The sequence below is a fragment of the Aythya ferina genome (assembly GCF_964211825.1).
Source record: "Aythya ferina genome assembly, chromosome: 3".
NCBI classification, from domain to species: Eukaryota; Metazoa; Chordata; class Aves; order Anseriformes; family Anatidae; genus Aythya; species Aythya ferina.
Genome location: NC_140298.1, coordinates 53058600 through 53085542, shown reverse-complemented (window position 1 = coordinate 53085542; position 26943 = coordinate 53058600). Strand labels below are relative to the sequence as shown.

Below are 26943 nucleotides of genomic sequence, written 5' to 3'. Positions count from 1 at the left end.
GGCAAAAGCCAGCAAAGGGCCATGGGTGCTCCTGCCCTTGGGCAGCTGCCCCTACTGCGGATGATGAAATGGCAGCATAAGGGTTGCATTCTTTGCCTCCTGAGGCTGCAGGATTTAAAAAAAAAAAAAAAAAAAAAAAAAAAAAAAAAAGTGAAATCAAAATGTAGGCCATTTCCACATAAAAAGATGCATTCAGAGATCTAGGTGGAACCATCTAACATCTTGGGAATCTGTCTGTTTAAGAATCCAGTTTTACTTTACAAGCATTTTAGATTGGATTGAGTGTTTCTCCTTCTGCCTGTCCCAGAAAAGCTGTCATATTTCACACCATTGGTGATTGCATTTGGAAACCTGGAAGTGTTTGAGAAGCAACAAAAATTCCTCAGTCTGAAAAATCAACTCTTCTGCAGCCCTCAGGAGAGGCCCTCAAAATTGCTGGTCACATCAATAGAAAAGTGACATTCAAAGTCACTTTAAAGATAACTTTAAAAGTGAAGCTGCATCTGTAAAACTGTATTTTAGGAGTGTTGAACTCCAGCCATGGGACTCTGGGAAATACAGAGCCACTTGCAAGATGAGACTAGGTGGACTGTGTTTCTTTAGCCTAACAAAGCAAAGGCTGGTAGGTGAACGCAGTCTATAAATTCATCAAGGAATAAAACTCTCTGAGAAGAGTAATGGTACTCTTACGATGAGGATGTTAGGATAGTAATAAATGGTTTGTCAAACATCCAGGCATTGATTGGAATGAAGTTCCCAACAAGTACAGACACTAGAATCAGAAATAGCAGAAGGATGAGACAAACAACTAAACTGTGTTCCTGGTGTAGTTTAGGTTAATGAATGGACTTGGGTGATCTAGGTCCTCTGACAGCAAAAGCTGACTCTCTTTATTCTTAAAGCAAGAATCTTATATCTACATGAAACAAAAAGCCATATATGAACTTGGTTTAATATTTACTTTTTTGAAGAGACAGCTTCTATATTGTCTGTGATATTTCAATACCTACTATGTCTTTTTTCTCATTTTTACATGGCTCATTTATCAAGAAGAAAGTACCTACCTTCTGGAACCTGTATACTTTGCCCTTAAGCTTTGTAAGCAGACTCTGAGGTACTGCTCTCAAAGAAATCACCAGCCAAGATTGGAATCACCAGCACCAAATCTAGAATTTTTCAAACCTTTTAAACAAGATTCATTCTTTTGCATAAATGGTATACCCCCAGCTTTGTCATGAAGAATCTTCCTAAAATATAGCAGTTTTCTTTCTATACTCCCTAATAAGAGGCAGAATTGCTTACTTAAAGCTGTGTGCAGATGTTCTGACTGTGATTAAGGGAAGGGGGGGGGCGGCTGAAAGACAATAATAAAGAGCTGTGTTAGAATACCAGCAAATGGCAATAAGGCATCTGTTAAACATACTTGTGAACACTTCAAGTAAAAAACAACTCAGTAGTATATGAAATAAGCAAACAGCTAGGAACCATCCAGACTCCATGCAGCTGATTTCTCCTCTATGAAAAGTTGATGTGCCTGACGCATGTTTGGTAAGACACCAACACTAACAGGTAAGACACCAACACTAACAGGTAATTTAACAAGCACAACCAGAAAAAATTTTGTCTTTGTCCTACCCACAGACTAGCCTGTCTATTTTATATGCCATTGGCAAAAAAACAAACAAACAAACAACAACAAAAAAAAAAACTGTTGTTTACATTTCCTAAATAGATAAGTTTTCACTGATCCAGTAATCTAATAACAGGAGAAAATGACCATTTCTAGCTTCAATTCTGCTTTGCACCCATGCCAAAAAGAGGCTGTACAGGAACAAATTTCTAACTTGACAGCTATAAAACAGTAGGATCAACATTAAAAAAAATAATAATAAAAAAGATATATCCTGTGTTTGGAAGCAACTTAGTTTCCTAGAAGCTGTCACCTCACTGAAAGCAAATGTGAAATAAGGTTTTTAAATGTCTAGACCAGTTCTGAAAATGTATCTTAAGCACCAAACTCATGCACAAATATCTTCATACTATCCTGTACAAAACTGCATCTATGATCAAATAATACACTCAGTGGGAGAGGACAAGATCTTTTCTATTCTTTTTTTTTTTTTTTTTTTTCCTTCATTGTTGAAACATTCCCCATTTTTTTACCCAAACCATGGAGGACATTATTCTCACCATATTATATTCTCACCATAAAATTTTGATAAGATAAACTTTTTTTTTTTTTTCCCCATGCTAGAATAATGCAACTTTCGGCTTAATTTTTGAAAATGATATTTGTATTTATTTCATATTTTTACTTATAGATATGTATTTAATATTTTGAACAATTGTTAATGAAAATACTTATGATTTGAGGGAAAGTTTTTTCCTAATAAGTAGCCTGCATATACCTGTGTATAAAACTGAAGAAAAAAATCCCTCTTTGTTTACTTCAGAAGTAGAAGACACATCAAATTATTTTTCAAGCTTTTTTAAAGGCTGATGTAAACAAGCAGTATCTATTTTTCTACTTCTAATCCTAAACCAGCTTGTCAATCTGGCAAGTGATGTGACTGTTCCAATGCAGAATGGAGAAAAGCTGAAAATATTGCGGTTGCCTAAGCCAGCAGGAGAGGCAGGAGGCCGCCCATCCTGTTTGATGTATCCAAGGAAATGTCAGCCTTCTCTGTCAGTCACAAACCTAATGAAAAACCTCCAGTGGGAAGTAAGGGCAAGCAAGTAAAGTGTTCCTGCATACACACACCTTTTCCCAAAAGAAATACCATATGCATGAAGTCATATTTATGCTTAGGACCCAAGCTACCCATTTTCATATTTTTAAACAGAAATTTTGTCTTAGATTTTCAGTTGTAGAAGAAATTTTCATTAATCCCTCAAGTCCATCAAGTCCATTTAAAGTATTGGAGGAGATCTTAATATTACATGTATTTAAACAAAAAGCTCTGTGTATGAAGACAATGTACAGTTTTTCTTTCAATCTTTTTTTTTTTTTTTTTTGTCATTAAGATTTTAAAATACATGTTAACACAGAAATCCTAATAAAGTTCAAACTACACCAAAGAAAATTCTCAGTTAAATACTACTACACCATCCATCTATTAGTGTGATTCAAGTATCTTCAAAGGCAATTTTCCACTCAAATTTTCATAATGAGATAGGAAGTGAAAGTAGACAACCAGTAGAAGACCAGTTTTCAAGACAAGGCTTTAAAATTGTATGTCTAACTTTTGAGAACCATTCACTGGTTTAAAATAAAATTAGTTCAGCCCACAGTAGGTGGAAACAGCAATAATAATATCTGATATGTGCAAACTTGTTTTCTCTTGATATATTTATGCCAATATTCAAAAAAAAAAAATAAAAATATGTAAACCAGAAGGCTGCAAATTTATGAGAACTAGTCCCCATAAATTTAAAATTTTATCATGTATGAAGCTTCCTTTTAAATAAGAACAGTAAACTTCTAAGTGAAACTTGTAAAACATTTTGACCACTGTGTTCCACATGGGTGATATATAAATATACTTGAAAGTCCACATTGAACTTTGTAGGTAGGTCTGATTTTTTTTTTTACTTCAATTTTTTTCTCGTTTTAGGATATGAGATGGTGTTCATAGGAACTCTAGTATCATAAATGAATATGCATTTCATAACTTGTGTATGCAGCTTTACATACTGCAGGAAGTATATAATTCTTTAGGAAATGATCCAACTACTTAAATCTAGAATCTTTACAAAATACAACTGAATTCTGATTCATATCAACTGTGAATCAGCCTCAAATTTCCAGTTTCTTACTAAGATATGGTTCTATGTAGTTTACTTGCTTAGTGTTTTTAATTTAACAAAACAATATTTATAGCATACCTCAGTGTATAAATATCTTCCTCTACTAATATAGTAGAGACAGAACTAACTGGGACCTCTACCCTTTCAGATAACTATAGCACTAATTCAAACCAATAAGTTTGCCATGATAATAAAATGATTTATTGTCTGCATATTTTGTAAGTTACATTCATTCTGAAAAAATAGTAAAGTTTCTTCAGATTTTTTTTATATATACGGAATAATTTCATCATCAAAACTACATACAACCAAATGTAGAATAACCAGTGACTTTAGACATCAAACAAGAAAAGGGACAGCTTTTTTCTTTGTATGCTTTGGCAGTTCCAAAGTATTGCATTCTAAACATCACTAAAAACATGGGATACATTTCTGGTCCTAATATAAATTGTATGTTGTGAACTATTAAAAATGTGAGTAAAAAGGAAAGATGCTGTCAAAGGTCAAATAATTTGTAATATTTTTTTCATTTTATCTGATTGACAAGCTGCTGTTAAAAAACATACTTTTTTGTTCAGTAATAAAATTCAGAATTTTTTATAATGTAGTTTTAGACCACACATTCTTTTTCTCACATTTTCACACTTGTTTATGAAGCTGTCTGCACAGGTATCCATCTTATCATAAAGTCTTATCTGACTTTGTACCACACCTAAAATAAGCCAATTAAGTAGTAATGATGGGCTCTTTTCATCTGTGCGCTCTTTTTCAAATGAATTTATTGAAGTAAAGGATTTACAGCATATGGACTCACAGACTTTTCATGAGTTTAACTGGCATCCATATGTACAGCTTTCAGTAGAGAACTCTAGAATAGTATTTACAATGTAAATATCAACTTTTATTACATAAGAAACAAATATATCACAACTTTCACTTCACAACATATTTGTTCTGGCTTGATGACTAAAGTCATCTCTTTGAAATACTATGTAGAACTCAAAAGTAACGTGTTCTTGTTGTAGACTTTATCAGGTGTCTTTCAGAGGTCCTGAAATGCAAAGGAAAAATATGCTTGAGAAATCATTTTGGTAAGCAATTGCATCATGAGGTATATAAAAGCAGACAGGAGACAAAAATTAACAATGGTAAAAAACAGCTACTGTGTTTAGGACTGAGAAGGTACTCTTCACAGGAGCTTGATGGTCATTACAACTGGCAGACAAGGTTGTAGAACCAAGAATAAAGTTTGAAGTTTTATTGTAAAATTGTTACTGCACATTGTCCTACAGTGCTGAACAGCTCACTTTGAAAATATCTGCATCCTTCAGACAGATAGAATTCAGGCTGCTTGATACACACTCTGTCAAGAACTGGGCACCATGATAAAATGACCAATAACAGACAATATTAAGTAAACTTTTTATATATAGGGAGATCTGAATCAGCAGTACAGTCAATAAAAAAGGACCAAAAATATTTCTAAGTGAATCAAACCACTGCATAATCCAGAAGCAGATATTTTTTGAATAACATTATCCAGAAATAATATTTTCTGAATCCCATCAAATAGAAATAATTCTGTTCCTTCAAGCATAAGCCGTTATTGTCCTTTCTAATATTTGGGACCTTTAGAGGAATAGCCAAATTTACGGAAAATAAAAGAAAATTTTCTTTCATTCTCTGAAGTAAATAACAGTTTGGAGAAAATTGGTTTTTATTTCCTTGAAAATATTATCTTCAGAATTATAGTTTTCACCTTACCTGTAGCTCTGACACAGCTGAATGGTAAAAAATAACACACAAAAACAACAACAGCAAAACTATTAACAATTTCTTAACACACTTTTAGGAATAACAAGCCTGATAAGTTTTTACATTACCCTTTCAATTTTATGTCCCTGCAAGTGCTGTGATGTAAAAGGATTTACGCATAAGTAAATGAAATAAATGTTTGTGAATGAGCTTTGAAAAATAATAACAGCTAAAAGGAAAACAATAACTGCAATATTTGCCTGCCTGATGATCCATCTACAGCACATTTCAGATGGGAGCCAAGAACTTTCTTAACACTTAGGGTTCACATTGCTGATTCTCTTAGTTCTAGAGGCAACTTTTAATGAGGTAGATGATGTTAAACAAAATGGGTAGGTTTTTTTTTTTTTTTTTTTTTTTTTTTTTTTTTTTAATTAAAAGATGTATCACTGAATATGTTCTCTGAAGAAATAATAATCTTTGTAATTAAAAATGAGTCAATTCTGATTTTATGCCACAGTGCATAAAGGTTGAAACACCCAAGTGAGTTAGGTACATTATTAACAGTGCCATTTAACCAGGAACTTTCAATAACAGCAATCATGGGATATTTTAATTATTCTTAGTAAAATGATTATTATATTCACACACAATCCCTATAGAAAGAAGTAGCATTTTATGGAACATGGATTTTTCTGCTTTTCGGATGTGCCACATTTCATGTATGACTGATCTCACTTCATGGGTAAAGTTAGCTAATAGCATAAGGAAAGAAAATCTGGACGTACCAGGGGGAGGTGGCTCAGCAGCTCATCTACAGAAACATCATCATAGTTTTCTGAAAAGGAAGGTTCAAGAATTTCTGCTTCATCACGAAGTTTAGAGGGGTTTAGCTCTTCCTGGCTGTTGTGGATCAAAAACAAGTTTTATTACCTTCAGAAGAAAAAGCAAAAAAGAAGCAAAGCCTTGTACTAACTTTATCTATTGTACATTTTGTTAAACTTATACAGAAATGTTATGAATAACATGAAATAGCACATTTGAATCAGGTGAAAAGACAAGATATTTAGAAGAGTTTGTCTGAGTGAATATACAAGAGAATAAGCCCTAAAAAACATACTGGCATTTATCACCTAAGGACATATGATCTTTTGGGGTCTTCTAAATTTTTTATATTTACTTAAAGATAGATTTTCATCAAATAGTGTTTCTTCCTTAAAAAAGAAAAAAAAAAAAAAAAAGTTGTTCATGTGTCATAGCTCTGATTTCTTCCTTAAAAGTTTGTTTTTGTTTTTGTTTTTGTTTTTTACACATAAAATCAATTTAAGAATATGTCAGAAGCTTTTTAAGATTACTAGATGCTATCTCCTCTTCATTCTTTTACTCTAATCTGATTGTAGCTTCTGTTTCAGAATGGAAGAAAATGCTGTCTGTATTTGAAAGTCATGTTATAAACTATGTTAAAAAGTCATTACTGTTCATTGTCATTTGTCTTTTTTCCATATGTATATATAAGTGGCCATAAATCTTTTATGTTTAGTCCTACACTGTTATGGAAAAAAATAAATTTTCTTTATTGTAGTACCTTCTTTTTCCGGTTAAAACTGAGTTTAAGTATTTCTTCACAGCCATTTGCTTCCGAAAGCGGCTGTAGTTGTCAGTGAAAACAGCATCAGAGTGGCGTTTGACAGGACTGTCCTGGGAACTGGCAACATACAACAATCGTGAAGGAAAAATTAATAGACAATAACAGTTTAAAAGAAGATACTATTAAATAAATAAAATAAACTTTACAATGTCGAGCTAAATAAAATCTAATTTTCATTTCAGCTTTCATTTACAGCTACGACTTTGGATCTTTCTGCTCTTGAAAAGTCATTGCTTTATTTGTATCATAATATCAAGGACTGATTTCTCAATTCTCAATGACTTCCAGAGCTCCTGTCACAGGAAGTCTGCAGGATCAAGTGGCTGTGCAAGAATTTTACAGTTTTGTCCTATGTGTTCTCATAGCCCCCACCACTCTTTTTTTAAAATAAATAATAATAATAATAATAATAATAAAAAAAAAGAATTTATTCTGTTCCCTTTCATTTGCTTAAATACATTTTAGTCCAATACCAACGTGAAGTAACCTCTTAAAAGGACAGGTCTCTGTTCACGTTTAACTCAGTGAGGACGGAACCTGCCTCTGAGGAAAGGGAGAGCGTAACATTACATATATAGTTGCAAATGTCTGTTTTAAGGAAGTATCAGAAGACAAAACACAATTTGTGAAATCCAAACTTGAAGGTATATTTTTCATGTGTGGTTTTGGGACACCTCAGGGTGTTCTGATATCAGTGATCTATGTTATAGCATAAGAGAAACTGGCCCTATAAGTTCTGGAACAAAGGCAGAATTGACATAAATAGGTCAAAATGGAGGACCTAATTTTCACTCTGCTTTTAAGCAGTAAGTAGTTACTAATAGGAACTGTCATATTGGGTCAGACCAAAGTATCTTATTATTCTGTTCCCAAGAGTACCCAATAGCTGCTGCCTAGGGGTATTGAAAGAAAGAGAAGTACAGAGTGATCCTTCTCAGCACCCTGAGACCATTCGTTCATGAACTCCGTGCTTTAAAATTGCGTCCAGACCCCTTGTCTACAGATTTGCCTCATTCTTTTTTGAGTCCTTCTACAATGCAGAACTCCCAAAGTGCTCTGGCAATAGTTTCTACAGTAGCAAAAAGATCATCCCTTTTTGTTGTCAATGTAAACCAGTTGTTTCTTAATTTCATTGAATATCCCCCTGTTGTTACATGCTATATCCCTCACAGCTGTATCAGAAATAAATAGCAATGTATGCATTCAGTAACAAAACCCACTAAGTTATCATATAGGATTTTTGACTCCCCCATTATTATATCAATTGCCCTTTCATTACCTCTAAATTGCAAAAATGAGAACTTAGGTACAGAAGGGTGAAAAATTGCCAATGAAGCCAGCTAGGAAAAAACTCTACCTAATGCAAGTGTCACCTCACCTAACTCGTTTTCTAATAAGCGAATGCAGATATCTCTTCACAGCAAGTTTAGCCAAAAGATGGCTGTAGACACTGGTGAAAATTCCATCAGCATGCCTTGCATTTCTGAAATGGACAATAAATAAACTCTACAATACAACCTGGGTTTATATCATTTTGATAATGTTCATTTTGTAAATATACCACTTTCCTTAAGTTATCTCTTGTACATATTAAATTAAGCTAGTTTCATAAAACAACTTCCAGATTTTCACAATATGTATACCCTTTCTGGGAAGTGTATGAACTCATCATGCCAGAAAGGCAATGCCATCAACATTTCTTCATACATTTCTACTGCTACAAATATTCAACAGAGGGTGCGTGTTCTTTTTTCAATAATTGATTCTTCCTTTCCTATATCTGTTTGAAAAATATGACAGATTTTTTGGCATAATTCAAGCAATGCATCAACATTTGCATTTATGACAATAAAGAAACTCACCTATCAATAATTCTGGACAGATCAAAATAGAATTTCTCATTTTCAGGTAGTGTGTTCTGCAAAATGTCTGATTCAGACTTTAAAGACCCATGGGCACGGTCAGGTTCACTGGCTGCATCAAATGGCATTCTGTTTCCCAATCTGTTGGAGAAGAAAACCACATGAAGTGCAGTTGATTGAGGATATGCAGCGTTTCACTGTAACTTAGCATTCTGTTTTGTGGTAAAATGCACCTACTTCTTTAATCTGTAAGGCAGTTTAAAATAGTCTGGATCACTTTCAAAAATCACTTTCAGGTTTAATCCATGCTCAGTGATAAAGTAACTAGCATAACAGATCTCCTTTCTCTGTAATGTGTGCATTTGAGAAATATGTTGTCATTGCACACAATTAGTTCCAGTGAACAGTGCATAATGTATGGCAATTCCAGCTCAAGTGGCAAACACTTTTCATAACACCTATATTTTATATGAACAAGGAATGAAATTGCCTACCTCTGCCCATGCAAAGTGAAAAGAGTTCCCGTAAGGTACTTACCTTCCAATTAAGACTTAATCACTGAAGTGCATATGAAACAGTTCTTAGGTTTCCTCTATAGGAAGACAAACACACCCTCTTCAAACTTCAAACCAAATATGAAGTGAAGTCATGTAACTCTAATACTTTTTTATTCTCCTCTGTTTAAATTAATTTACTAGTTGCAAGTTAAAAACTGTTCACAACCCTTTCAAATGTATCACTGCAAGTGCTCTGTATAAACTGATTTACATTTACATTTTTTCCCATTTGTTTAGACTGCTGTTTCTTATCGAGGACAACCTGACTGACTAGCAGTAGTTTGGCATCAGATGCTTGGTCTATCTGCTGTTGTGTTCTGTGGCAGCCACAAGTCTACTATTCCTATGGTAAGCCCTTGTGTGTGATGATGCGAAAAAAAGCACATGTGAAAACTGAAAAAGATTAATTTCCTCATGAGCTTACAGTTATTATAGCTATTAATATGACTTACATATTTGAGGCATGTAAGATCTCTCTGGTTTAAAAAAAAAAAATATAATAATAATAATAATAAAAAGTTTTTATGTGTAAAACAAACTCAAGTCTTGGAAATAAATCACTGTACTGCATTTTCTACATTGTTTTCACACTTTATGATCCTCCAACCCACATGTAGAAACTCTTTATAACACCTGATTTAATTTCGTTAGATAACTAATAAAAACTTCAGCAATTCAAAACATGTAGTGGTACAAAACCTACATATTGATCCGTGCAGACCATGTCCCCTCATTCATGATTTGGGATTTTTTAATGTCTTTTTTTTTTTCTTTTTTTGTTTTTTCCTATGGATGTCTGTGCTTTTGAAAAGAAAAAAGACAGCAGTTCACCTATCCACTTAGCAGACCTGTGGAAATGAAGGGGCTTTCCCACAAGAAAAGCAGAGTATTTTGCTGGGCACCCACTGTTCCCATGAACACGTTTTAGCCTATATCCTTTAGCCTTTCACTAGTACAGCGGTCACCGCTATTCGGCTCATGGGGCGGCATTGCCAACGGTGCCTCTGAGGATGCGTGCGTGCCTCGGGGGGTTTTTAAAGACCAGGCAAGACCGGGCTTCCTTTGCCATGTTTTACCAAAGCCTCAGCTCCGAGCACGCCCCAGGTGACCTCTCGGGGTCCCATCCCCGAGCAAGCAGAGCAGCCCCCAGCCATCCCCGGTCCTTACCGCGGCACGGCCGGGAAAGCGGCCCCCCGGGGGGGCAGCGCCCTTGCCCGCCAGCAGAGAGCGCTGAGGAGGGCGAGGGCGAGGAGGAGTGGGGAGGCGCCGCGGTGCTCCATGGCCGCCACCTGCGGAGGGAAGAGCGCAGCCGTCACCGCACCGCTCCGCACTGCGCGGGGTCCCCGAGGGGAGAGGGATGCTGCCAGCAGCGGCGTCGACGGGGCGGGGGAGATGCCAGAGGGGAAGGGAGAGGAAGAAGACCCCAAAGCTGCGGAGGGCAGAGGTTCTCGGGACGTAGAGGTTGAAACCTTAAATATATATGGCGTATATACACCGTGTATATACACACCATAGATGTTTAAGGCTACCCATATATATTTAAGGCTACGCCCGGCTACCCAGGGCGGTCAGAGCCGCTCTCCGCTGCTTCCCTAACGGACCGGGAGGGCAGAAGGAGACTGAGGCCGGGGCCACCCTCCTCACCAGCTGGGAAGTTGCCGCTGCGGTGGAGGGAAAGTTACTCACGGAGCCGCGAGTCCGTCGGTGGGGCTGGCTGAGCGGGCAAGGGGCGCTGCGCTGCGCTGGTCTGCTGGGGACGACGACCTGCGCCCTGCCCCGCTGTCGGGCTGAGAGGCTGCAGGGGACGGCGGCGGAGGACGAGCAGGAGGAGAAGAGGAGAGGAGAGGAGAGCTCCGTCCCGCCGCACGATCTGAGCTGCCCGCCGCGCCGCCGCGTTTTATAGCGTTTACACGTTTCTGCTTCCGAAGAAGCAATCACGTTACTGGGGAGACGTCACCCTTCCCAAGGGGACGGTCGCTTTGTTCAGGACAGTCGGAGACTTATATTTAATTCATGAGCAGACGCGCACCCTGTCTCCCCCCTAATTCCCCCCCCTCCCCCCCCTTCCATTATTTGATTTATATTAATGAGTTAGTTTTGCGGCGATCAGGGCCCCGTCGTCAGCGTGATTCCGCCTCGCAAGGCAGGAGAGCAGGCGGCCAGCGGCGGCTTCGGGAGCGGGGAGCTGGGGAACCGTCACCCTCGGGGCCCTTCCCTCACCGCCGAGTCCCCCCACCCCATAGCCGGAGCTTTTAGGCTCACACTGTCCTTTTCTGCCACCGGCAGGTCTCCATCCCCGCCGGGATGAGTGCCCGGGGTGCGCCGTCGGATGATCTTATTTATTTATTTATTTATTTATTCATTGATTGATTTATTTTAAGCGGGGTGTTCGCCAGACTTTGCTTTTTCGTTGAAGCTGTGTGTGTTCCCAGGGAAAAAATCGTGTCCCGCCCCCCCCCCCCCAGGCAAGTACCGAGGGTGCTTGCGACGGTTCAGCGGCTCCCAGCGCGGGCACCCCAGGGGCTAATTCCTAGGGGCTGGGGTCACTGCCACAGCCAAGGATTTCGACATGGAGTTCTCCCTGCCTTAAAAAGATCCGTGGGCAGCAGGGAAAGAAACGCGGGGAAGGTGGGCGTGGGACCCGCGGGTTCCTGCGAACACCTCTTCGGTATCTCACCAAGCCCTGCCCTGAAGTACCTGCCAAAGAATCACGGCAAGAATTGGATCGAAAAATGCCATTACTCTCTTTTCCTCCCTCCCCCCCCCTCCCACACACACACCTATTTTTCTTTGGGCTTTTCTGTGCCTCTGGTCCTCCTGCTGAAAAGTTAACGATTGTACCCAGTCCTTGCAGATGATTTCACTATTTCCCCTTCTATCAAGTTTCTTTGTTTCATGTTTCGCTAAAGGTTAGGCAGGCTCAACGGTGAAGATTCTGCGATGCTTAATCACATTTTCTAATCCAGTTACACAAAAATTAAGTGAATTAGATTAAAAATGCCTGGAAATTTGTTTCTCGGATGACAGCCGTGACTAAAACCAGAGTTCCTGCAGTAGTCTAATTTCAGGAAATTTTCCCCTTGTTACTGCATAACTAGAGGTCGAGGAAGCAATTCAGCTCTGGAATGGCGAGATGAGCATCAATAGCACCGTAATCCCCTCACCCCCGAAATATTCAGCCAAGGTGTTTCGGCGTCGTGCTGCGTGCGCGACCTGCTGGACTTCACCGAAGTGCCTGACAGATGAGAGGGGAGGCGAAATCTGTCTCCCGGGTGTTGAAGAGCAGAACAGAGAAGTGGAGCTCTGCCCCTGCAAAGGCTGCGGCTGCTCAGCCTCCCGGCTGGGGGGAGCGGTCGGGGGACGCAGGGCACTCCCGACCCCGCTCCTTCACCCCGCCACCGCCGAGGATGAGGCCGCGCTCTGCCGTGGGAAAAGCCCAAGGGCAGCCGGAGGGAAAAAATAAAAATTAAAAAAATTGCCCTTCAGCTTGTTCATTTTAGCTGATACAGAAGGGGGGGATGGGGGGGTTGATAGTGGCGGGCTGTGGGCCCTGGGAAGGAGGCGGGGAGCTGCGGGCTGCTCGCTCCTAATGGGTGCAGGAAAAGCAAGCCTGCTGTCAGTCGCTGTATGGGAGGCTGCATAGAAAACGACGTGTATAGTTTTCACTGCCCAAAAAAATGAGGATCACTGGTACTTTTTTAGTACTTTTTTACTGTACCATACCATACCATACCATACCATACCATACCATACCATACCATACCATACCATACCATACCATACCATACCATACCATACCATACCATACCATACCATACCATACCATACCATACCCACTTATTTACTGTATCTGGTAAATCTAGTTTGTCATATATTTATTTATTATTTTTTTTTTGTCAGGTAATAAAAACTCACCTGTTCACTGGAACAGGCTGCCCAGAGAAGCTGTGGATGCCCCATCCCTGAAGGTGTTCAAGGCCAGGTTGTATGGGGCTTTGGGCAACATGACTTAGTGGGTGGCATCCGTGACCATGGCAGGGGGGTTGGAACTACATGATCTTTAAGGTGTCTTCCAACACCTTATGATTCTATGAACAAACTAGATCGGAGAAGTGAGAAACATGCTGCACAGTTGGATAAAATAGCCTTCAGAACCACACTATAGATGGCAGTATTCCTGAAAAAAAAAATAAATAAATAAAATAAAATAAAATAAAATAAAATAAAATAAAATAAAATAAAATAAAATAAAATAAAATAAATACAAAACACACCTCTGTAGCCTTTTTTCATGATTTAAGCTGTCTTTAGCATATTCATTCTTAGCATATCATCTATTTTTGCTATAGACAGGAAACTGAGTCACTGGGAGATCAAGTGGATTCCCCATGTTTATGGAGGAAATCTGTAGCAGAGCCTTGGAATGACCCCAAGCACTTTTCAGTTGCAATAACAATTGTCTTCCTTCAACATCTGTTGTACTTGTCATCTCCTCCTTCTCTTGAATCAAAGTAAGCTGAAGAGGAGGAGATGCTACCTCTTTCTTTTTTCTTATCTCTTTCTCTCATTTCACAAGACAGTTTTCACAGAAGGAGGTTTTGAGATGACTGAGAAGGATGTGGGGTAACAATCCAAATTCATGTCTTTTTTTTTTTTTTTTTAATGACATACTGTATTAGTTCTACATCATTCTGAGATGTTTTGATAGGAGAAAGATATTAAAAAGGAAAATAAGATCTTCATAAAGAAAGAGATGGAGGAAAGCCTACTTTCTAAAATAGTTCTAGGTGAACTGATCCTTTTACAGTGGTAAATCTTACTGTCCTCTACTGAAAGAAATTCTGTCCTTTCAGAAAGTGGCCCTTGGGCAACAATACCAAGTGGGAGCTTCTTAATTAGAATATTTATTAATAATTAGACATAGGCAACTTTCAGACAGTCAAGTCTTTTGCAGTGGCTGTTGCAGGAATCCTGATTACAGCTGCACATTGACTGAACCTTTAGTTTATATTATCAAGCATCTTTTAGTTATTCTTCCTTCAGACTTTATTTTCCACTTAACAAAACAGAGATTATGATTGTAAAATGTGCAGTACTTGGGAATGATGGAAACTCCATTATACAAGATTGAATAATGAGGAGTAGAAGCTGTCTGAAAACTCATCTTACCATTTGTATACAAACTTGTGTGTTGCATGTTGTAGATCAAGTATGATAGCTACCTCATTCTGGGGAAGGAGATTTGGAAGTTTTTAGTTTTGATAGTTACGTTTGATGATGATGATGGTGATGATGATGATTTTAACATATAAAAATGTGCTGAAGTTGATGGACTAAATAATTCTTCAAGCCAAATCCTTAGATAGGGAAATCTGCTTAATTCTATTGAGGACCCACTGAACATTTACCAGATTTATCATGTAATTATGTTTAAAAAAAAAAAAAAAAAACACAAACAAACACACACACAAAAAAAAAAAAAAGAAAAAGAGAGAGAGAAAGAGAGAGAGAGAGAGAGAGAGAGATTACATCACCAATATAAATGCAGTTTTACTGTTAAAAAAAAAAATAAAGAAAAGAAGAAAAGACAGTTGTCTAAGGGCTTGCGTGTTATACCAGAAAAGGAAACTTGTACTGACTCATGAGCTCTGCCTCACGAATCATTGGGTCTGCAGAATCTCCCTTGTGCATTACAGCTCATGTTCCTGTAGACGAGTTCAGAAACTCTGCCTTTGATCCCATAGCCATATAAAGTTGATCCATGAGTTTTTAGAGCTTATAGAGCAGATTGATGGAGCACTACCATTCAGCTTTTCTGATTTCCACAGAAGAGATAACAGAAGAAATGTCAAGAAACTGTACAGGCAGAATAAATTATTAAAATCAAAACTAATACACTAATCTGCTCTTTTCTAACCCTTAAAAAATATGAGCGGCAGAACCCTCAGTTTATTCTCTCAGCATCATTACCTTGCTTGGTCCCTGTAAACATTTATATTCCTCAACACCACCTGGTTTGAAAAAATGGATGGGGTCATATGCTGAAACTCTCCCAGCTCCACTCTTTGCAGATATCTCTGAATGCTTCTCTGGATATATATATATTATATATATATATATATATATATTATTTCATTCTTTTAGATAAGTTTTATTTCAAAAGGACAGTTCCCATTCAATTATACCTTTAGCATAAGTCAGTTTTACAACTCAGAAATGTGATAGTAAATAGAATAAAACACTGACAAATATTCTGCAATTGAAAGCTCATGACTTCCCTCCTGCAACAGAAACATTCATTGGAAGAGTGCTTGTGTCCTCAGTTCCCAGATCATTAGGAGATTATGCAAGTGGAACAGGGAAGCCTTCATTTCCTCTCATGCTCATCTCGAATCCTGCTCTCAGGTCATAAGTGTGTATCCTCAAAGCAGAGTGATTGGTTAACTGTAGTAAACTACTGCAACAAGTAAACAATAGTAACAAATATGCTTACTATGTATAATACTTGTACAAGTTTCACCTGTTCCAGATGATGCCTTTGCATTATGACTCTGTGTGGGTTAACAATTTTCAAAATAAATTTTCAAAATCATTGGAATATTGAGCATCTTGATTAAAACCTGGTGGATACCAGCAAAATGCATATTGGAGACCTGTTGAATACTATAGTATTCCCAGGGGTCTTCTTCCCTTGCCTGTCATGCCATCTAGAAAAACTGTTATTACTTGTAGTTTGATTTCATACATCCTATTCCTCACTCCAAAATGCTATCTCAGCTTCTTGTAACAGCTCAAAAAATGTTTGGGGTAGATATTGTTATCTCCAGTTGTTTATACTGTTTGTCGTGTGCTTGAACTACTGGTTCTTGTTTGGTTCATGGTAAGCAACTATCCTAGAAGTGTCCATCCAAACTCCTTCTCATTCTTTAAAGAGGATATGATATTTTTGCCAACCCTCTCTCAATGTCGGACACATGTTCTGCACTCATTCCCCAGGAAGATCTGTGACTATACAAGCTTTAACAGTAGCTTTAATATTTCTGGCTTTCTTTCAAAACAATCTCCTTTTAATGTTTCAGCCTAATTTTTTTGAATAATTTAATTCACCTCAGAACCTGGCAAAATATGTGGTAATACAAAGCTTGTCAGGAAGGCAGAGTACTTTGTGGTCTGGTCATGTTGTGTGTTCTTTGTTTTTAACAAGCTATCTGAAATATGTCCTATTCCTATATATATAAATACACACACACACATATATATAACACTCTTATAAACTTCAACCTTCAGAAAAGGATCAAATGATATTTTCATCACCAGAAATATGATTCCCCTCACTGCAGCTGCCCCAGCCCATTCCTCTTCTCTGAAAATCTAAAATTACTTCTGTATATGTCATGAACGTATATCTCCAAAACACTACAAAATACAGATTCAGCTTCTCATCCATATGCATCTAACTCAAAACAACACCCTTTGCTTTCATAGAGTTGAGATTTTTTTTTCTATAAATTGATTTGTCTATACAAAACTGGATTATCTAAAGTAAACCTTTGAAAAATCACTTTATTTTAATGATATTTTGACATACATCAGGTTAGAGCTGGATATTAAGAACCACCTTTCAGACTTATGTTCCAACATTTTCCTCATGTTTCCTGCTTGTCACCTGTATTATATGATGTCCTTTTGCTTCTAACTGTACAAATCAATACAAAATGGAAAAAAAAAAAAAAAAAAAAAAAGTCCATAAGCCCTTCAGGTTACTAGTTTAAAGTAACACCCAAATAACAGCACCATGTTGGAGCTCATAAGGCAGAAGAAAATCCAGAGAGCAAAGGATTGTCAGGGACATGTTATCTTACTCTAAATCACTATTGCCTCTAACCTTCTGAAGTAGAACTGTAAGTTCATCAGAAGCTTCATGAACAAACTATTGATGCTACTGGCTTGGAGTACATCTCCAGATGCAGCACAACTGTTGAAAGCCACTTTGCCTTCCTTCTTGCTTTCTATACTAACTGATAAATAAATAAATAAATAAATAAATAAATAAATCATAGAATTTAGTCCATTTATAACTAAATGATTGGAGACTTTCATGGGCTGAATAGAACAACACCTGTGGGATGACTGGGATGCTTGCTTCTCCGATTTTGCATAGATTGCATTTCCTGTGTCTAGTACAAGATCCTGGCTATAGACTGTGTACATGGCCAGATTCCTTCTGTATTCCCTAGTGTATATTGTTACTATTGCACTGTCTGGAAACTTGTGGGAGCAGACATATCATCTTGGAATACAGAAAAACCCACGTCAGTTGTGTTGGAAGGCACATTTTAAGATGCTAATTATGCCAGGATAACTTTATCCCTTGAACTGACCTAATCATCACAAGTTCTTTATTTACTGAGCTGAAAAAAGCAACAATCTAAAAGCTACGGCAGAAAAAAAAAAAAAAAAAAGCAAGAAAAAAAAAAAAGCTAAAAATGCTTCACTCAAGCAATTACCACTATTGTCTTTATGGAAAAAGAGCTGAGAGAAGTTTTCTAAAATTGTCCACGTGCATAAAGGGCCTAATGTAATGTGCTGTCTCTGAGCACTACTCTAAGCCTAGTGTACGTGACAATGGCTGAGAAAATATACATTCATATTTAGTTTCCATAAAGAAGTCATATAGAAAGAAGAAAGTATCAACCTATAGTTTACTGTCCTTACATTTACTTATATAAAATATATAATTTGGACTTAACTGCTTTCAATATTAGTTAAGGAAGAACTTTATTATTGTTCCAGCATAGTTTATCATTTAGTTTGACTCCACAGGTCACTGCAACAAATAATAAATGCCTACATTTTGTTAAATTTGATTCTTGGCCAATACATCAATGGCTCATTATTCTTTTTCTACTACATAAAGCATGAAGAACATTCCAGTAAATGCAACACCACAGTCAATATATTCCATTTTATTAAGTACACATAAATAGATCTAATACTAATAAGATTTTAAGGGATTTGGGGACACTGTGGAGATCATCACAGAGACAGAAAAGATTAATAAGACAGCAACATTTTGATAGCCATCATGTGTACTGTCAGCATATGCGTGATGCATGTATCATTACATTCAGCTTTTTTTTTTTTAAGTTGACAGATGAATAAAAGTGTTTTCTTCAGAAACTAATAAAACATTCAGCACCTGTGCTAAAAGAACTGACACAGTGTTTTCAATTCTATTGAATGCTATTAAAAAGTTGCTAGCTGTTGGTTAGTGACAAGTTGAACATAAGCTTTGGACCTTAGCACTTTAAATATGCTAAATGTCATATTCAAATTATAAGAAAGTCTGAATTTACAAACTATCAATCTAGATGTAAATCTTGTTACTGGTGACTATTGGTAAATCATGCAGTTACATCAATAGCTACTCAGTAAAAACAATTGTATTTCTACTATAACTTTATTTCATCATGTAACTAGATTAATATATATATACATATTTTTAATTTCATGGCAGCAGTTTTTTTTTTTTTCTACAATAACAATCTTTAATAACCTTTATTATCTTTATCTCTAATAATCTTTAATAATAAACTTTATGTATTATTGTGTCTCTCCAAATCACATATAATTGTTTTGCCTTATTTAAACCATTTTCCATTTCAATAGAAAAAAATATTTCAGTGCTGATTTGAATCCTCTGTAGATATATGTCAAGAATTCCAGTGAAATTCTCCACAACCATGTCTTCCAGAGTGTTATCAGCTGCATCGCTGTTCTTTGGTGACACATTGACCCATTCTGACATTACTCAAGGAAAAGACATAAACGAGAAACCCTGTTATTCAAACTTGCACTTGTTTATTCATAGAAGCCATTTTTTCTCATTCATTTGAGCACTCCATGCACATGTTCATCAAGTGTATCACAAGATGCCACAGACAATTCTAGAGTACTTCTGAAAATTATCTGGAATTAACTAGAAGATATCTAGAGCAACAGGCAGGATGATCCATATAGGATATGGAAAGAACTTTGTGTTCAATGTCTTCATGAGAAAGGACTGATCTGCAAGTACTTTGGAGTCTCCTTTTATCAGCATCATTGCACTATATACCCTTCTCAATGTTTTTGTAATGACACAAATTTATGTTTTATTATTAAATTAATTTATCTAATAAATAAATAAATATTTTATTGTGTATTTATTATGCTTTTATTTATTATTATAATTTATTAAAATTATGCTTTATATAGAGTGGTTTAGAGTTCCATTTTTTTATTTTTATTTTTTCCCTAGAAAAATTTGAATATAGGTATTGATGAAATCTTGAGGCACAGGTGAAGATTCATTGTAGGTCCCCATAGACCTATGAGACCTTTTTTTTTTTTTTTTTAAGACAGTAAATCCTTCTGAAGTAAGGAGACAAGGAGACGCCAGGAAGAATATGAGGTTGTTCTGGCTCATTTGTGTTGCAGAAAGCCTCTTAATTGTTCATTGGCTCAGAACTGAGTTTTATTGACCATTACTAGCTGAGAAACTTAATTTAAATCTAACTCAAGTGTTTGCCACAAAAGAATGGGCCACACTGATACCAACTAACATGGAGATATGTAATGATTTAACCAATCTGATTGGTTCAATACCCTGAAAGCAAACTTTTTGTAGTATAGGTTAAAATGCTCCTATCAACAAATAAAACAAAATCATCTGTCTGTTTTTATTGTCAAGGATGCTAAACTTGAACTAATTGGATATCCACAGAGAACTTAAGTTGGCTGCCATGAAACACCAACCAGTGCAAATTGTGTTAGTGATTTACAAATGTGTAACTTTTTTTGTTGTTGTTGATGGAGGAATCAGCTTGATGTTGATTGAGGGCATAATGGAGGCATGGAGGATTTGACTTGCAGACTTAAGCTCAGAAAACCTTTCTGCAGAGGCTCATTCTTCATTCTTTATCTACTGACATTTGCATGATAAATAAATAAATAAAAATATTGTTACCAGCACAAACTATTAGGCTACGGACATAGTTTACAGAATCAAGCTAAGCAGTTAGAAGCTTCATGTAACTCAACATTGTGTGTGGAAAGGGCAACAAAGTTCACCTGTCATAGCTATACTTTCTTGCTCTTCTTTCAAAAGATATCCTCGGTTTGCTTCAGTTGCACCAGCTCATGTGAGAGAATAAAATAACATTTAATTCCCTATTGACATTACTCAATGAGTATTGACATTTTTAACGCTGAGTTCAAAGAAAGCCTTCAGAATGAAGGGGTAACAGAACAATTGACTCAAGCAGGTTTATCTTACTCTCAGCTTTTGGAAGATATAGGTGTCACATGACACCAAGTTGAGTGGTGTAGTCAACATGTTGGAGGGAAGGGATGCCATCCACAGGGACTTCAACAGACTTGGCAGATGGGCCCATGCAAATCTCATAAATTCAACAAATCCAAGTGCAAAGTTCTGCACCTGGGTTGGGGCAATCCCAAACATGAATAAAAAATACCATGACTAGATTGAGAGCAGCCCTGAGGAGAAGGACTTGGGGGCATTTGTGAAAAAAAGACACAGAATGTGAGCCAGCAGAGCACACTCTCATCCCAGAAAGCCAATCATATCCTGGGCTACATCAAAAGAAGTGACCAGCAGGTCAAGGAAGGTGATTATCCCCCTCTCCTCCATTCTCATGAAACACCCAACTAGAATACTTTGTTCAGCTCTAGGCCCCACAGCATAAGAAAGACATAGACCTGTTAGAGAATGTCCAGAGGATGGCTACAAAGATGATCAGTGGGCTTGAGTACCTGTCATATGAAGACACGCTGAGAGAGATGGGGTTGTTAAGTTCAGAGAAGTGAAGGCTCCAGGGAGACATTTTAGTGCTCTTCCAATACTTAAAAAAGGTCTACAGGAAAGACAGGGAGGGACTTTATTAGGGACTGTAATGATAGGACAAGGGGTAATGGTTTTAAGAGAGGGTAGATTTAGATTAGATATTAGGAAGAAATTCTCTACTATGAGTGTGGTGAGGCACAGGGCAGGGTTCCCAGAGGAGCTGTGGATGCCTGGAAGTGTTCAAGGCCAGGTTGGATGGGGCTTTGGACATCATAACTGATAGCATAAACTGAGGCCAAATCCATAGCCCTGTCTTGACCTCTGTTCCCTGAGTCATGACACTTCATTCAGAGTTTGATGGTTCAGAAAGCTCACACTGAGAACAACCTGTGGTCCTGTGGTGCTGTTGCCCATGACTGAGAAAGGTTAAGGATCAGCCTTTCCCAAGAACAAACAAGGGCTGCATCTCCCCTCCTGGCTTGACTGACAATTATTTGTCTAGAAAAAATTCCCTGATTTTCTACTTGAGAGCCAAATATCTTTTTCATGCTTAACTTAGTCATCTTTTAGTCCTAGCTATTATGTACATTACCTCGTTAAAAAAAAAAAAAAAAAAAAAAAAAAAAAGTGTACTCATCTTGTTTCATAAAATTCTGCTTGCAGACTTTGTGCACAAGGTAAAATATGCTAATAAAAGTTCCCTAATAGTGGAAAGATTACAAGGTCACTCAGCAATGAATGTCATGTACAAATTTAAGAATCTGAAAATAAAGCATTAATAGAAGTCACCAAAACAATTCCAGATTCTTTTCTGCCTCATCTTCCTGTCAGCTTAAGACAAAGCTGAATCCAAAGTGAGATCTCTTGGGATCTATCACAATAAAAGGCATTTTGTCAATTCCTTAGGTAGTCTAGAGGCAGAAAGATGTTTCTCTGAGTCCGTAAGAGATTGTCCTGCTGGGGACTGTTTGCCTTCAGACAGTCTTCATTGCAAGCAGGATTGATGCAATGTTGTCCTCAACTGCCAGAAGAGAGACTGATTTCCTGATTCCAGGACTGTCTTTGCTCAGTTTTCTTTTCCAACCCCACTTCTAAAACACCCCACCCCAAATGGTGCCCAGAAGTATCTGTAAAAACTTCTCTTCACTCTTTCCTGATGTTTCCCATTTCACAGGCACATCATCTAGATAGGCAAGATGAGATGATGAGATATTCTGCAAAAAAAACATCACTGTTAACAGAAGTGCTGAGACTCGAGCAAAGATGTGATTCAGGATTTCCTAGCACTGCATCAATATCATAACAGATAGGAGTGGCCAACCAGTGATTCACCATGCCCTCCATGGTCAGTCCCTCACGTGTCTTCATAAGGACAAAAAGATCACCATTACATTCTCACAGAACATTTTACATGCTCAAGAAATGACTGGAGAGGTAAGATGAGCAGAGTAGGCATCTGTTTTCACAAAGAGGAATCTTTCAATAAACAGAAATCACTTAGCAAATACAAAATATGTTCTTAAATTAGGCACTAGAATAGTGTGGCATATGGAATTATATTCTGATTCATCAGTTAATAAGCATATGAGTAATCTCTCTGCAGTGAATAATAAAGTAATAGTGATTAAATCATCAATGGTCAGTCAATGCATTCAGAGAATTAAGGTAAATGTGAAGCAATCTGTTTTTCTGGATTGGTTTTGGATAGCAAGACCCTCACTTGTGTGACTAGCTTACCCCATTTGCAAATATACCCCCAAAGAACAGCAATATATAACACAGTATAATTTTATATTCTTTTGATCCACCATTTTGATGTACTAATAACTGAACAGTTAACCTTGAAAGTCTTTTTATCAGTAATAACTCTGATTTTGAGTACAATGTCAAGATAAGCAAGATTGCCTGAAACATTCTGTCTGTTTTTATATCTTTTGTAATGTCCAAAACTGGAAGAAACTTTAAAATCATCTAGCCATTCAGTACATTTCAGATGCTTTGAAAGAAACAGAACCACCTGCTTATATCCTCTGTGATCCTAGTAAATGCATTTAAATGTATTTAAGGATATCTAGGACTCCGTGCAATTCTAAAAATTTATCAGAAGATGTGTTAAAGAATATGTAATACTTGTGGATTGTCTTATGTGAAGATTTTGATTTGCTATTGTCCTGATCATTGCACTCTAAAGCTCTCCTCATGTAAAACTAAAAACTGGGCAATAGATACCTGTTGAATAGGTGGATGAAACGTCAGGAGGAGATATAAGGCATGTTATTTACTTTCTGACTCCATATCTTTTATTAAAACAGAAACTAATTAATGTTCTGTACCCATAAAATGTCTGTGAGAGGTCTTGTTACAAATTAGGGAACACTGAATCAGGAGAAATCCTTTCAGACATCTTTTAGGAATAAACACAGTCACACTTTCACGAACTTTGCAAAGTCATAGTAAATCAGCTATTCTCTAATATTAGTTGAAGCCCATCTTTACCTACACTGAGCTTTCTCAGTCCTTCTTTCTCTCTTCAATATTTCTAGTTTTACTGGAAATATTTCTGTCCAAGAACAGGTTCCTTGAAGTGAAGAAGATTAGATTCAATGTCTAGGAGCACTATCACCTTTAGAAGAGTTTATTTAATATTTATACAAGCACTCAAATATATTTTTGAGCATGTGGGAATTTTTATAAGAGTCAGTTTTATGCTACTCAAAATTTTCAAAAGTATCAGCATCATGAATTAGTGTATTGTAGATTTATAAGAATTTTGCAAGGCAATTCCGAGTTTCACTAAATGATATCTGTTATTTAGTATGGACACAAAGATGTTTGTCCTTTTCATGACATCTACTTGAGGGATTAAAAGGGGAGAAAAAAAAAAAAATACAACGGACCAGTGCTTTGATTCTGGCAAGCTAATGCTGGAGAGCTTATCCCATACAACCTAATCAATTCCTTAGAGTGATTTTCTGGATAACAAAGTCACTTTTTCTGTTACTGGCAGAACAAAAGAATGGGGTAGAGTGAAGACCTGTGTACTTTTATACTTGATCCATAGAGAGAGAGATGGAACTTACTATGGAACTAAACAGATGAATGCTGAATGAGAAAGAACAAATTCTACTATCCATTGAGTAATTATCTTGTAATCTAAAAGGAGTTATTCCCTCCTCCAAAAATAACTTCAAAATGTCACCAAGATATACAGCACAGGAACAGAGCATAGTCATAGAATGGGTCTCTCCCATTCTTTGCTTCAGTGGAGCTCTAATGTGCTTCAAGTCAAACTGTGGAAACCTCTGGACTGTTCAGCCCTGAGGTTGAAGTTTCATGCTGTTTTAGTGTTTTAGCAACTTCTCCATGTAGGTCCAAAAGATTACAAATTACTGCCAGCTGTTATATGTGTTCTTGTCTGTTTGAAACAAGAGGGTGGCATCACTTGTCTTGTGTAGTCATCAATATGCCATCATAAACTAGTGAATTGAAGTTGATGCAGATCAACCCTGAACAAGATATGGATGATTTCACATTCCAATGCCTTTCCATACTGTCTGTACACACAAGACAGTTATGTCCTAAATTAGCAAATCTAATTTCTTGCTATCTTGGGGCCATCACTCTGTGTAGCCTCTTTCACAATTAATTGTCTCTTATTTGAAATAACTCCTTGCTCTAAAATTGTGCAATTGCTCTTTTTCAGCCCTCAAAGCACAGTCACTTGATTTTGCTACTTAACAGATGAAAAAAAAAAAAAAAAAAAAAAAAAAAAACAAGCAAACAAACAAAAAAAAATCCACATGTCTCTTTTGAAGAATGTCACAGAGAAAGCAGACAGGAAACATGTTTGCAGAATTAACTCCATGATCCAGTCGATGCCTATCAGACACTGAAACCCTCATGCAGTTTACGCTGTCATAAATCTGATGGGAGCCAAAAGCTTCCATAAAAAAATAAAAAGAGAAATGAGACACGCAAACCAGGCTCCTCTGTCGAGTTGTGTCCACAGACTCTAAACTGTTTGGAAGCAAAAGCCTAGGATGAGACACAGCCACCACTTATCATAGCGAGACCAGAGATCCTCAGTGGGGTCACTGGTCCAATTTCTAAAATTCTGCTCTCTGCTTTGTGAACTTGTATCAGCAGTGTTTTCTCTATTCTGCTCTGAACTTGACAGAGGTAAATTTTCAACTAGTGTTTTCTTTCTATTTTTTTTTTCCCAGAAGCTGTACTGCATCAGAGACATCACCTAATTTTATCAAATGCCTATAGGTCAGGGATCTGGCATGTGTCATTTCATCTCTGAGAGGATATTTCCAGTAAATGGGGTTTTTCAGTTTATGCTTAAGAATGAATGTTGAGATGACTCAAAACCTTCATGGTAAATTGCAACTGAATGTTAAAAATTTAATTTGACAAGGATTCTGCATGTTCATTGTGTTTTAGTATGAAAATCAGTAGCTGTCTGAAGAGGTGATCAGAAATTCTTCAGTAAGGAAAGGTCAAGGAATATAGCAAAAGCTACTTTTGTAAATACATTGGAACATAACTAGTCTCAGACAGAGCTGGTAAGTTTTGTCTTCTGTATGAAACTAGAACTGGAGCAATATTTGTTGTGCATATTGGCAGTAATAAACAGGTTTCTCTGTGAAAAGAATTAGCTCTGTTCACTTCAGGACAGGAGGTCAGGATATCTAGAGGATGATCAGAGTTTTGCATATCCCACCCTGTGTGATTCTGGTCATATCCTTTAATCACTGCCTCTCACCATTAAAAAATATTATATGCAAAACTGTTGTAAAGTTTAATTTATTGCTTGTGAATGCTTTAAAATACACAGAAATACATTTTTTTTAGAAATCAACCTTTCCTCCCAGTATTTTAAATTAAAACCAAAGTTTTCCAGTATTTTAAATTAAAACCAAAGTTTTAAAAGGCCGTTATAATGAGCAATTATAACCTTTTGTTTATCAAACACCTGAATCCTACAATTGAATTTGAAGTTTGATCATTTGGAACGTGTTTTGGTTCTAGCTCGACTAAATGTGCATAAGTCCATTTTAGCATGAATTCTGTAACGATTACCCATGTGCAATTCTGTAATCATTGCCCATGAGAAAAGCAAGTATTTTCTCACTTTGTGGATTAAAGTCAAATTACTGGGAAAACATTGAATTTTAAATCTGCAATCACGTTATTTGTAAGAGAAATTTGATGACCATTCATTGTACTACAAAAATAGTTAATTCCTGTTAGCATAAGTAAGCAAAGCAATTTCCTAATAATATCTGGTTTAGTTTCTACTTCTAATCTTTGGAAGGTGGTCTCATGTGGCATATTCTTCATTTAAGATCATCAGCCATGGTCTGTCTCCTCACACAGCAGAGGAGGGGCCAAGCCCCTGTTCACACTCCCAACTATATGAGCTTGAAGAATTAAAGATAATTCACTTCCATTTAAGGTATTATT

At 37.0% G+C, this 26943-nt stretch overlaps 1 protein-coding gene across 2 annotated transcripts; it reads right to left on the bottom strand.

The window, feature by feature from the left end:
• Nucleotides 1-4569: 4569 nt before the first annotated feature.
• Nucleotides 4570-11612, bottom strand: VIP (vasoactive intestinal peptide). 2 transcript variants are annotated; one of them, XM_084515541.1, is made up of 7 exons: nt 11316-11610; nt 10797-10918; nt 9073-9213; nt 8589-8693; nt 7148-7267; nt 6351-6465; nt 4570-4858 (listed from the first exon to the last, which is right to left on the bottom strand). In XM_084515541.1, exons 2-7 carry the CDS (start codon nt 10907-10909, stop codon nt 4850-4852), a joined length of 603 nt encoding a protein of 200 aa, XP_084371667.1. In that variant the 5' UTR covers nt 10910-10918; nt 11316-11610; the 3' UTR covers nt 4570-4849. The 2 variants fall into 2 exon arrangements, with proteins under 2 accessions (XP_084371667.1, XP_084371668.1); XM_084515542.1 differs by lacking the exon at nt 8589-8693 and having other exon boundaries at nt 11316-11612.
• Between the last annotated feature and the right edge of the window lie 15331 nt (nt 11613-26943).

What these genes read in the sequence shown, in the direction of transcription:
- VIP (XM_084515541.1), bottom strand. Translation starts at nt 10,909, where the DNA reads ATGGAGCACCGCGGCGCCTCCCCACTCCTCCTCGCCCTCGCCCTCCTC. An exon ending in GCTTTCCCGGCCGTGCCGCG is followed by an intron (nt 9,214 to 10,796) that starts GTAAGGACCGGG and finishes CTTCTCCAACAG; the next exon opens with ATTGGGAAACAGAATGCCAT. An exon ending in GTTTTAACCGGAAAAAGAAG is followed by an intron (nt 6,466 to 7,147) that starts GTACTACAATAA and finishes GATCCACAACAG; the next exon opens with CCAGGAAGAGCTAAACCCCT.